Genomic DNA, 11,719 nt, shown 5'->3' with positions numbered 1-11,719 from the left:
AGGGAGTATGTTAAAATCAAACTTGTTAAATTAGCTGCCTTCCTATGCTGAACGATATGATCAGTTTCTCTTTAGAATAATTTATTAGTCACACTTTCACAACTTATTTATATAAAAAAACTTCAGTATTTTCTCTTAGTAAGTAACCAGCTGAATCGCAAAAAATGCATACGTAGAAAATGATTCGGTCCATTCAGTACAATTAATGGTGGCTTTTCAGTATATTTATTAAAATCAACATGTTACCCACATAATTACAATAATCTGTAACTCAGATAACTTTCATTCTACTATTATCAGAAATCCAGAATATTTATCTATAATATTATTAATATTAAGAGTTAACATCTTCTTGAAAAAGCTTTGTAAAATGAAAACTCAGGAAAGTTAAAAAATTACATTTGCTTTGAAAAAACAGAAAACTTCCATAACAACTGATTTGCTTCGAAAAGTGTTAACCCAGACATACGGAAGAGAGTTGTGTAAATTTAAATTATTTGTGATGACTAAGATACATTTAAGTGGTCTATAAGTTCTTGTTTCTGAAAAGGACCATTTAGTACAAGGTCCATTCGGTACAACTTTCCCTCAATCTTCGGTCTCCATGAAAGTTCGGTCGCCAAGCAATTTCGGTCATCTAAGAATACACGGAAAAAATTTAAAATCAAATATTACGAACTTTTTTTTGCTAAATTATATCTTATGACACTAAATACATAAGAATCTTAAAATCTTTTGGTGTATTTTATTTATAATTTGCTAAAATATTTCATTTTCAAGTTAAACAAATTTCAAATAACGCAGAAAAATGAAGCTGATTAGAAAATTATTAATTAAAATGAGCAATTTTAAAAATCAGCATGTCTAAGAGTTACCAAAGGAAACACGTTTGTGAAAAAAAAAAAAAAGGAAAAGGAGTTCGATTTTTAACTAATTTTTTTCAAAAACTAATGAAATTTTAAAATAATTTAACTTCTGTCTATCGGATAGCTAGCACTTTCAAGTGTTTTGCAAATTTTTTTACCACTAAAAGATTATGCGTAATATTAAAATTTCAAGTTAACAAAGCATTAAGTTAATGAATGAAACTGGCGTAAGTATGAAGAAGAATCTGAAAATGAAAAGTTTAGATGACATTTCAGTGAAACTTTAAGATGACTTAACATCTACATGTTCATGAAAATGATTAAAAAGTGCACTGCAAAATGTTAAACAATATTAGAGAAAATTTAAGTTGCAAAAAACGTTTAAAAGTTATTTTTCTGACTTTTATAAAGTGATAGAAATTATAAAATGGTATTGAAATTTCGTCAAAGTAGATATTTTATTTCAAACGAATTACTGAATACTATTTTTTTATTTATTTTCTTTTAAAGTTTAATTAAGAATATTATTGCCTATATGTTTCTGAAAAAAAATGAAAAATTGATTTTTATAACCGCAATATGAATATTTAAAGCTTAAGTGAGTGAACTTAGGGGAATATGGAGTAATTAAAATGAAGGTAGCAATGCAATTTTGTTTTGAAAGCCATCTCGTCACATTTTATTTAGAAATTGGAAAAAACTTAACTCAAACGAAAAATTTTTATTAATGATTTAAAGCAATTTTTTTAAATTTTCTAAATAAAACTTTGTATAAAAAAAACTTTGTTTTAAAAAAAGCTGAGACAGTTTAAAACAAATCATTAAAGTTTCAAAAAGATTCAAAAACTTTTCTCACCTTATGTTAACGATAACCACGAGTTTATCACTTCATTAGAAATATAATACAAAGCTGGTGGGGTAAGGCTAAAGAAACATATCAGTGTTTTAAAAATGTGATTTTACGTCAAATGGATAAATGTTTAGTTAGAGTTTGTAATTTTAAAACCAGTTGATTTTCGTAAAAGTCAATGTTATAAAACAATTTTTCCTAAAAAACAGTGTAAAATTAAAATGATTGCAAATTGAGTTAACAACGCATATTTTTCTAGTTTCAATAGATTACGACACATTTTGCAAAAGGCATTTTTCAATTATTTGTAAAAAAATCTTAGAGAATGTTAAAAGATCATAACTTTGAAAGTTACAGGAAAAAATATAAAAATTAGTTATAAAGATGTTAGAAAATATAAAAGTTAGCTTTAAAGATGACAAACCACTTTTTGCTTTCTTTCTTTTTTTTTTTTTTCTTCTTTTATTTAGTCCTTAGACTCTAAAACAACTTTATTTAAACATTTCTCAAAAAAACGGCTCATAAAGAGAATCGCTGCAGCATCCTGTATTTAAATGGTAAATAAAAACTCCTTGAGAGATGCTTAGCATTCGAAAGACATTCATGTCGCTAAAATTCAAAAAAAAAAATTAAAACTTACCCATGCATATCTAACGTTTGGGTACACCACACCAAATCCAACTCGGTAATCTTAAATAACAACATAACTTACTCATAATTACAGTGGTGGTACGGAATTAACACAAATAAATCAGAACGAAAAAAAATATAAGAAAAAAATTTAAGAACTTCTAATTTAGTTTCCTTTGATTAAAAAATCAACGCACTTGTGAAAAATGATAGATTTGGAAACCCTTCTTTATTTCAATATTTGGACGGACGGCTTTTCTACTGTATACTATATCTGAAAGGTGTGGTAAGTTTTCAACTAAAGCCTAGTAAATAAATTTAGGAATCATACACCAGACTCCCATCACTGCTTCCCACAGTAACTTAAATATTCAGGTTCTAAAGTTTTACAGCCTTTTCAACGTCGTGCAAAATATCTTTAATAAAATTATAATAGGGACTTAAAAGCGTCAATAAAAGGATCATCAAATCACTTTTTTGCTAAATGTAAAGTATGTTTAAAGTTGCTTTTGTGCATCAATGAGCATTTTAACAGAATTGCTTTCCTCAGCAATAAATTTCATTGATTTTTTAAAATATTCTTACAGATTTACTGATTCACCCTTGTGTCGATTTTAATTGGTTCGACACCATGGCTTTGGTGTGTAATTAGGATTCAGCTGTTACTTCAGTCGACACCATCCATGAAATATGCCATCAGAGCAAATCAATCATACTTTGACTTATCGCTCAACAGCATTTTTTTCCAAAATAAAATATGGTTCGATTGATTGGGTTTTGCGAATTCGAGTTTGGCTTTCAAGTTCTTGTTTTACATAAGTACAAGTTTTACATAACTCAATCAAATAAGCTTTATTCAATCTTCTCTATATTGCACGACTACTAAAAGAAGTTTCATGAAATTTATTGACTTAAATAAAAACTTTAGCTGATGAAATGAAGGCATTGTTCCATCCGCTGCATGACTGCGTATTCCTTTGGAGACCAGTTTAAATAATGTTGGTCGTTTTATATGTCGATTTGGACTTTTTTATTTTACGAATTTTCCAATACTTTTCATATTGACGATGATTTTTTGTGTATCAAGATAATTTATTGTGTTCAACAATAGTTACAACCCATTTATAAAGAATAATGTATATCGCCAAATACGACACAAAAAAAATCATTATTTGTTGTTTATAGTTAGTTTACAGTTATTTTTGATGATTTTAATTTTAAAAACTGCATCATAAAAACTTTTTCTGATAAATGGCGTTTAAGAGTGTTATATTTTCATAACGCCATTCACAGAAAACTTCTGTATATTTAAATCATGAATATACATTTTGTAGAATCCCATCTGCTAATTGGTGAAATTCTCATCCAGATGTTAACAGTTTATATTTACTTCATCATTTTTAATGAGGAAGTAAATATAAAATGAGAAAGCAACTTACTAAAGATTTGTGGATTAGGATATTTAGTCAGCAACGAGCGATTAAAAGTTTTTACTACATTAAAAGACGTACTTACTAAAAAGTCAAAGTTGAAACTTACATACTAACGCTTTACTCTTGTACGAACCAAGTGTCGCAAAGTATCCACAACAAGGCATATCAGATCTTTTTTTAGTGACTGGTAAAATTATTGATGGTAGTTGTAGAACTGTTTGTTTCTTATAAGGTGTCCTGATTTCAATTTTATTCAAATAATCGTAAATCACAACATTTCCCAGTATATCTTCGAAGTAAAAGTATTTAGTAACATTATCAAAGCAGATTGGTACAAGAAAAACGGCGGAGAGAACTAAATATATTTCAAATATTTAGACTAGAACTTTGTACAAAAAAACTCAAGAAACTTAAATAAAATAAAACTTCTTTTAAAAAAAATTTTCTAAAATGCTTTAAATAAAATTAACTTATGCAGTAAAAGTATATAATGTATTTAATTGAAAGTCAATGAAATTCAAAATTTTAAAACAAAATATAAAAGAAATATGGCAAACAGCTATAAAAAAAAAATAAGAATCAAAATATAATCAGGAATTATCAAAATATACTTGTAAATGTTGTTATTCCCTCAAGGTTCATTAACCCACAAAGATTTTTTGTTCTAAATTTAAAATTTTCTATATTCATTTTAGGTATTGTTAATTTAAAAGCAACAGTAAAATATATGTAAATATGAAGTCATTTATTTATTGTAAAAAGTTTAAATATAAAAATTTGTAATTGAAAGAAAAATTTTTTTTATAAAAATCAGTGAACTTCAAATTATTTTTTATATCTGGACTTTTTATACTAAACTAATGAACATTTAAGAGCTTAATTGACCAAAATAAAATTGGTTTTAATAGTTTAAGTACTTAAACTGCTGAAAAAATATCATAATTGCAATTAAACAAAGTTTGCGCATTCACTTGATAAAAAGTTAATTTTCATCAATAAAGATTCAGGTGTAAATTACATATCATATAACAAAAAACGGACAAAATTTATTTCTGAAATTGGTTTACAAAGTTTGAATATCATTGATAAATCTTTAAAGGCTCATTTTTAAAATATTCCGTCATCATAAAATATTTAAATCTTACATTATTGCACAAACTCTTAACTTATCATAATAATGCAAAGTTTGGTGTGGAATCGAATTACAGCCAAAAAACAAAATATTTGTAAAATAAGCGTAAAATAAAAACCTATCATCCGCCCAATGGCATATCAAAACTGAATCATTGACATGAAGCATGGATGTCATATCTGCAGCAAACCTTCTGTTTCTGCCTTAAAATTATACATACATACATACATACATACATACATACATACATACATACATACATACATACATACATACATACATACATACATACATACATACATACATACATACATACATACATACATACATACATACATACATACATACATACATACATACATACATACATACATACATACATACATACATACATACATACATACATACATACATACATACATACATACATACATACATACATACATACATACATACATACATACATACATACATACATACATACATACATACATACATACATACATACATACATACATACATACATACATACATACATACATACATACATACATACATACATACATACATACATACATACATACATACATACATACATACATACATACATACATACATACATTCGTGCAAATATATATATATATATATATATATATATATATATATATATATATATATATATATATATATATATATATATATATATATATATATAAATAGTTCAATATAACATAAACAACTACGAGATAACACTTTTAGAATTTATTTGTCCAAGTTACAACCAAGAAAAAATAAAAATAAAGAGTCATTATTTTGATATACAAGTAACAATTGTGTATTCTTTCTAATTGCAACCATACCTAGCCGTTGTGTTTGTGAAAGTTCAAATTTACGAACACAACTGCTCTTTATTTCCACGAGTTTAGCGTCGTCTTTTTTGTAGATTGAAGCTGTGAACTCTTCATACAGCGAATCAATTTTTTGATAATTTAAAAAACGAGATATAAATGAGAAAGCAAGCGTGATTCTTGTGCCACACCCTAACTTTGGAACCTATAACAAATATTTAAGAAACCAAACAAATTCATTTTATGAGGATTTTTTTTCGATTCATTAAATTCAGAACTTCCTCATTAAAATTATTTCTTGAGAAAAAGCTTTTTTTACTGGCAGAAGTGCAGTTGTTGATTTTGGGTAGCTTTGGACTTCTGATTTTAAAAATTTCTTTCTACTGTTGCTTTTGACGGCTTTGTTTTGCAATAAAAATTGATCGCAATTTTCAAAAATTGACTAATTCGTAGAGTACTATTTTAATGTAACTATTTAAATAAAAGATTTTTAAAAAACTTAACTTCAAGTAAAAATCTTAAACTAATTGTCAGCATATGAAAGTAGTTAATTAACTTTTGTCAACAAGGTGTGTTCACAAGACTTCCCTTATCAAGGTTAACTTTTGAATAAAACAAGAACAAGAAAAGTTTTTTTATTAGATTTGGAAATTCTTTAGGGAAACAATGTTGTCGGATTGTAGTTTTAGAAAATGTAGTTTCCTCTAAAAGTTACAAAATTGATACTTTTTTTAAATATCCTTGAGTTTAAGCAGTTAAGATCATTAAGGTGTAGACAAGAAGAATCTAAAAAATGCTCAATGTTTAAAGGATAATTGAGATGCAAGTTAAGAAAGTGAAAAATATCGACATGAAAGAGTTTATGTGAATGTTTTAAATTTAACTTTTTGTTTCCATAAAAACATTTCAAACATGTTACAGATTGTTAATAATGCCTTACATGAAATGTAACAAGTTTCTTTTCAACGATGATTTCATAATTCATACTGCTCACTGTTCCTTCAAAGGAAGCATATGCTTTAGAAAAGATCACCAATCTGTCATCAAAGTATAATTTGTACCACAGATTTTCTGAATCTGCTGATGCACCGAACTTTTCATTCGAGAGATTTATGTAAACATCTTTATTCCTAATAAAAATAAACTTTCGTAAAAATTTAAGAGAATTGTGCCAGCAGTCAAAACTTTTAAACAAGCTTACAAAATACGTTATATAAAAATATTTCCTGACTTTACTTTATTTTACAATAGTTCATGTCATAAATACTTACTATGGTGTTATATTGTAAAATAGTATTGCAAAAATTTTGCTTTTGTTTATACAGGTGCATCAGAAAAATAACTTTTTATTGTTTATGCTTTTGTTTTCAATTAAGTGCAATACTTTCCGTTTCAAATTGATTATTAACGAGAATTAGCTTTTTTTAAGTATTGCATGCTACACTGTCGAAAAATTGTAAGAGTAATGTAAACTTGAACTAATACCCAGCTGATACAATTTTGCAAAATGAAAGTGGTTTACATTGCGGAATGCGTGTCTTCTATTTCTCTTATGAATCAGAAATTCTGTTTATCACAGTTCTTTCTTTATTGAAATTTCTTTATTAAATTTAGCTGATTTAAAAAAAGAGTGTGTTAATAAAGCATTACAGCATCACTTCCTTTTAAAGAAAAAGAAACCCAAATAGCTTAGTCGAAACAATTAAAAAGTTATTGAGAAAAGAAGAAAATATAAATTACAAAGAATTACAAAAAGTTGAGAAAAATAATATTTGAAAGTGGTATATTTTTTCGGAGCACCGATGTATGAGTATCTTTGCAAAGTATCATATATGTAGTAAATTTGCAAACAATCATAATTTACGACGAGAGTTTAAACAGTTTTTATTTTTACATTTTGATAATAAAATGGATCCATCAAGTCTCATGACTAATGATATGTGGCAATAAAAAACTTGTTAAATAAATGACTGGATGTGCACATAAAGTTGTGTTAGTGTGGCATTTTATTGGGGAATTTTCATATTTTTAATAGCACATAATAGAGTACTTCCCCATTTCTTCGTAGTTAAATTAATTGTATTTACAACGTAAATGCTGTTTTATCTTGGTTTTTTTATGTAATAGTAATATGTATTAAAACAATTTTAATAAATTTTCTAAGTAAAGATTACATTTTTATTTAGACCTAGATCTGTAAATTATTTATCGTTTCATAAAACTATTTTTATCTGATAAGCACATAGTCAAGGTGTTTAGATGATTTGTCTTCTTTGCACTTAAGAATAAGAAGGTGCATTAAAGTGTGATATGTTTTGTTAAACAACGTTTTATGTGTTTCATTACAATTAATAACTTCCAATCTAATTCTTTTGAACATAAAGCTAGTTTTAAATTTAGAAAATAAGAGTTATTTCTTTTCAAAATTTAAAACTAGCTTTATTTCTTTCTTTCTTTTTTTATTTTTTGCGTATTTAACAATTTCTTAAAATTATTTAATCATTTACGTCAATCTGGTGTAAAACTTGATCTCCCATTTTTAGCAGAAAAAAAAGCAGTTTTATGTAATTTGACCGACCATCGATGTGCATTTTGTACACATTATATGACGTATAATTTTTTAATCAAAGAACGTTGAAAAATGTTGTATATGTTAAACTTCTGTAATTTTTTCTTTGGTGAGTTCTTTTTTTTTTTTTTTTAATGAAATAGAGTTAATCCTATTTCTAATAATTCAATTTTCCTTTATGCTTCAATCCGAAGACTTTTTCTTTAAGAAAAGAATAACCTCGAGTTCTCCTATTTACAGCTCGCTTGGAATCATTTCTGTTTCTTCTAAAAAAACTTTGAGTTAAATCAAGCATGAAGTTTCCTTCTGAATAATTATTGTCCTCAGGATAATTATTTTGAGGCAATCAAAATCATTTTTAAAAATCATATATGTTGAAAAAGTGATATAAACAATAAAATGGTCAATATTTATACAAGCATTACAATGTTTCGCATTTTAATGTATGTTAAAATCAAGACCACTTAACTCACCCATTCTAAGTGGCTTGCTGTTTAAATAAATGCATCAGTAAATATGGTGCTAACATTTTTTAAAACCTTGTAATTATAAAAGGTTTAAAATTTGAATCAAAAAATATATTTAAAAGAGTTATGAATAAACTGTTGAAAGCATTTTTACTTTTTTCTTTTCCAAGTTGGTAAAAAACATTGTATCTTACCAACTTCCATAAACAGAAAACTGAAGATTAGCATAACTAATCCTTCCATTTCGTAAGACTTTGAATGGTTTAAGAAATACAATCAAGTTTGAGTCACGAGGAACTGTACGAGTATATGACATTGCAAACTGAGTGGTTTCATCAACACTACCAATCTAATAATAACAGTTCTTACAACATACATGCTATGTTTTACAACATGCATGTACATAGGCGCCGAGTTCACGGGGGCAACAGGGGTAGTGCCCCCCCAGGAAATTTATACTAATAATATATTATCACGGATTATCTCGGGGGCGAATAGATACTCTCGCCCTCATGATAATCCGTGATAATATATTATTAGTATAAATTTCCTAGGGGGGCACTGCCCCTGTTCCCCCGTGAACTCGGCGCCTATGTGCATGTATGACATATATGTTTTTGGCTATTTATAAGTATTTATATCGAATTTATAAGTATTTATATCCAAGAAAAGAAATCTGGCAAATTACCCTAAAATTATAAGTCTGGTTAAAAAGAATGTTAGATCCTGAATAGCCTTTGGAATCTTTTGAAACACCAACAAAAGCTCCATCATAATTCAACAAAGTGTTGTCTGGAGCTATCATCAAAATCGCAGTTGACAAGTTAGAACTGAGATCCATATTTATGGTTTGAATGACAAACTTCTCATCATCAGATTTAACAAAGTTAAAAATTTGTAATGTGTTAATGCCATAACTGCCGCATTCGTAATCTGATTGGTTTAGTAAAAAGGGAACTCCTAAAGAATATGCATAATTTTTATAATTAATATTTATAAATATTTATATATTAAAAAAAAAAAAAAAAAGAAACTCAATAAATTTTTAGTTCAAAGAAAAGTATTCCTACTTGTTATATATGTGTAAAAACCACCTTCGCTATCATTTTTTTTATGCATTTTATTAAGACAAGTACAAACGTCATCCTGGTACTGAGCTGCAAAAGTATCATTAAAACCGTTCAAACAGAATTTGCAGCATTGCTCTTTTGTATGTAGGGAAACAGATGGTATAGTGCCTAAATAATCTGCTTGAAAATTTTCCTCCCATTCGCAACCTAATTAATTAATAAATAAATGTTAATTCTATAATAACAATTGTTTATTTGATGCATGTACATATGTACTAAAATAAACTTTAAGGTATTTTTAGGGCGTTAGAGATTCAAAAAATTGAGAAGCAGTCTTAAAATAAACAAGCAAATGAAATAAATGAGTAAATTAAATAAATGAATTCTTTTTTTGACATCCTTGAAATTTTTTTCTAAGATTTTATGATCTAAGATTTCTTAGACAGTGAAAAGCATAAAAAATGTTAACGCAGTAAAACAAATGTTTCCATGCTTCATTTAATGATTATTTGAAAAGTGCAAAAGTGCAAAAATAAAATGCATACCTTCTATTGCTGATTTGTGACACGCAAGTAGATAACAGCTGACTATCATTGAGCCACACATCAATTTCAGCTGCATTTCTGTTTCTTTTTCTATTTTTTATTTTTATTTTATTTTTTTTTACTTGACCCGATGTTAAGTAAACATTTGATGATGTCAATGCAAAATGTTTAAAGTTTTCAAGACGAAGATTCAATGTAACATTTTTCAAGATGAAGTTTCAATGCAACATTTAAAAAGATGCGCAAGTTACGCATTTGTACTTGAATGTATTTTTAGAGCCTCGACATAAATTTATTATAAAACAATTGACGAAAAATTTCATTATTAAAATCTTTTAAGGAAAGAAACTAAGAAGATTGTAAGGACTTGCAGGCACCTGCGGTTTTTAGTTTCATACTTGATAAATTTGGTTGAACTTGAACTATAAAGATTAGCAGGTCTGGCAAGTCATAGAAACTCGCTAAACATGAAGAAAAAATTTAACTTTGAAAAGCTTGTTAAAATTGATACAGTAAAACTTGAAGCGTATAGAGCAATTTGATCTTTTTTCATTTAATATTTCTTCTCCCTAAAAATTTTCGTCTTCATACTTTAACTCTTACAGTACACTAAAATTCATATTGTGCTTTTTTTTTTTTTTTTTTTGTACATTTTTTTCTTTTTGAAAATATTTGAACAAAAATGACTTCTTGAAATATAAGTAAACTTTGCTATTTGAATTTTTTGACTTGTATCAAAAAATTTTAAACAATTTTTAAGCTCAAAATTTTTACAAGAACTATTATTGAAAATTATTGATGATTTTTATGAACCATTTCATGCCTTTAGCCAATTGAATGACAATTTGATATTGCAATCTGTATTTGTAAAATATTAAAAGAATATACTTGAGTTGAATAATTGAGAGTATTTATTAACTATTAAGAAAGACTAGTGGAGAGATTTTGATGTTATATAGGTTCACGTAGAAGTCAACGAATTGACAATTACATGAACAATAGTTTTTTTTGTTCTCAAGTGTTAAAAAAACCATGTTTAATTACCTTATAGATTATATAATATATAGAATTGTCTTCTTAAGATAAAAAATAATTCATAAACTTGGTAGAGTATGGCTTAAGAATTTCAGCAAACCCTTAAATATAATAATAATGCAATAACGTATAAAGTACGTCATAATATCAGAGAGATATTGACTTATCTTGTCAACAACTTTGATAAATTAAAAAAAGAAATGGGTTTCGTGCCGTCACTGATATTAATATGAGAATCCTTACAAATTGCAGCAATAGAATAAATAATTGCTTG

At 26.8% G+C, this 11,719-nt stretch overlaps 1 protein-coding gene across 2 annotated transcripts; it reads right to left on the bottom strand.

The window, feature by feature from the left end:
- Positions 1 to 208: 208 nt before the first annotated feature.
- Positions 209 to 10,650, bottom strand: LOC149884405 (uncharacterized). Of its 2 annotated transcripts, none has more exons than XM_090096529.1 (12): positions 10,411 to 10,650; positions 9,866 to 10,072; positions 9,484 to 9,755; positions 8,990 to 9,144; positions 6,700 to 6,889; positions 5,772 to 5,964; positions 5,030 to 5,114; positions 4,391 to 4,443; positions 3,886 to 4,134; positions 2,357 to 2,406; positions 1,723 to 1,790; positions 209 to 637 (listed from the first exon to the last, which is right to left on the bottom strand). In XM_090096529.1, the coding sequence occupies exons 1-11, from the start codon at positions 10,484 to 10,486 to the stop codon at positions 1,758 to 1,760; spliced, it is 1,563 nt and encodes a 520-aa protein (XP_089952655.1). In that variant the 5' UTR covers positions 10,487 to 10,650; the 3' UTR covers positions 209 to 637; positions 1,723 to 1,757. The 2 variants fall into 2 exon arrangements, with proteins under 2 accessions (XP_089952655.1, XP_089952656.1); XM_090096530.1 differs by having other exon boundaries at positions 370 to 637; positions 3,886 to 4,068.
- Positions 10,651 to 11,719: the final 1,069 nt, after the last annotated feature.

Source organism: Hydra viridissima, unplaced genomic scaffold (assembly GCF_058129835.1).
Source record: "Hydra viridissima isolate aposymbiotic clone 2 unplaced genomic scaffold, HvirCarnegie_v1 scaffold_8, whole genome shotgun sequence".
NCBI classification, from domain to species: Eukaryota; Metazoa; Cnidaria; class Hydrozoa; order Anthoathecata; family Hydridae; genus Hydra; species Hydra viridissima.
The sequence above is the reverse complement of the archived record's forward strand: the minus strand, read 5'-3'. Positions and strand labels throughout refer to the sequence as shown.

Coding starts and splice junctions, on each gene's coding strand:
- LOC149884405 (XM_090096529.1), bottom strand. CDS start 10,486: ATGCAGCTGAAATTGATGTGTGGCTCAATGATAGTCAGCTGTTATCTA. Junction 5,965..6,699: donor AGAAACTTGTTACATTTCAT/GTAAGGCATTAT, acceptor TATTTGTTATAG/GTTCCAAAGTTAGGGTGTGG. Junction 2,407..3,885: donor CAAGAGTAAAGCGTTAGTAT/GTAAGTTTCAAC, acceptor TTGTTATTTAAG/ATTACCGAGTTGGATTTGGT.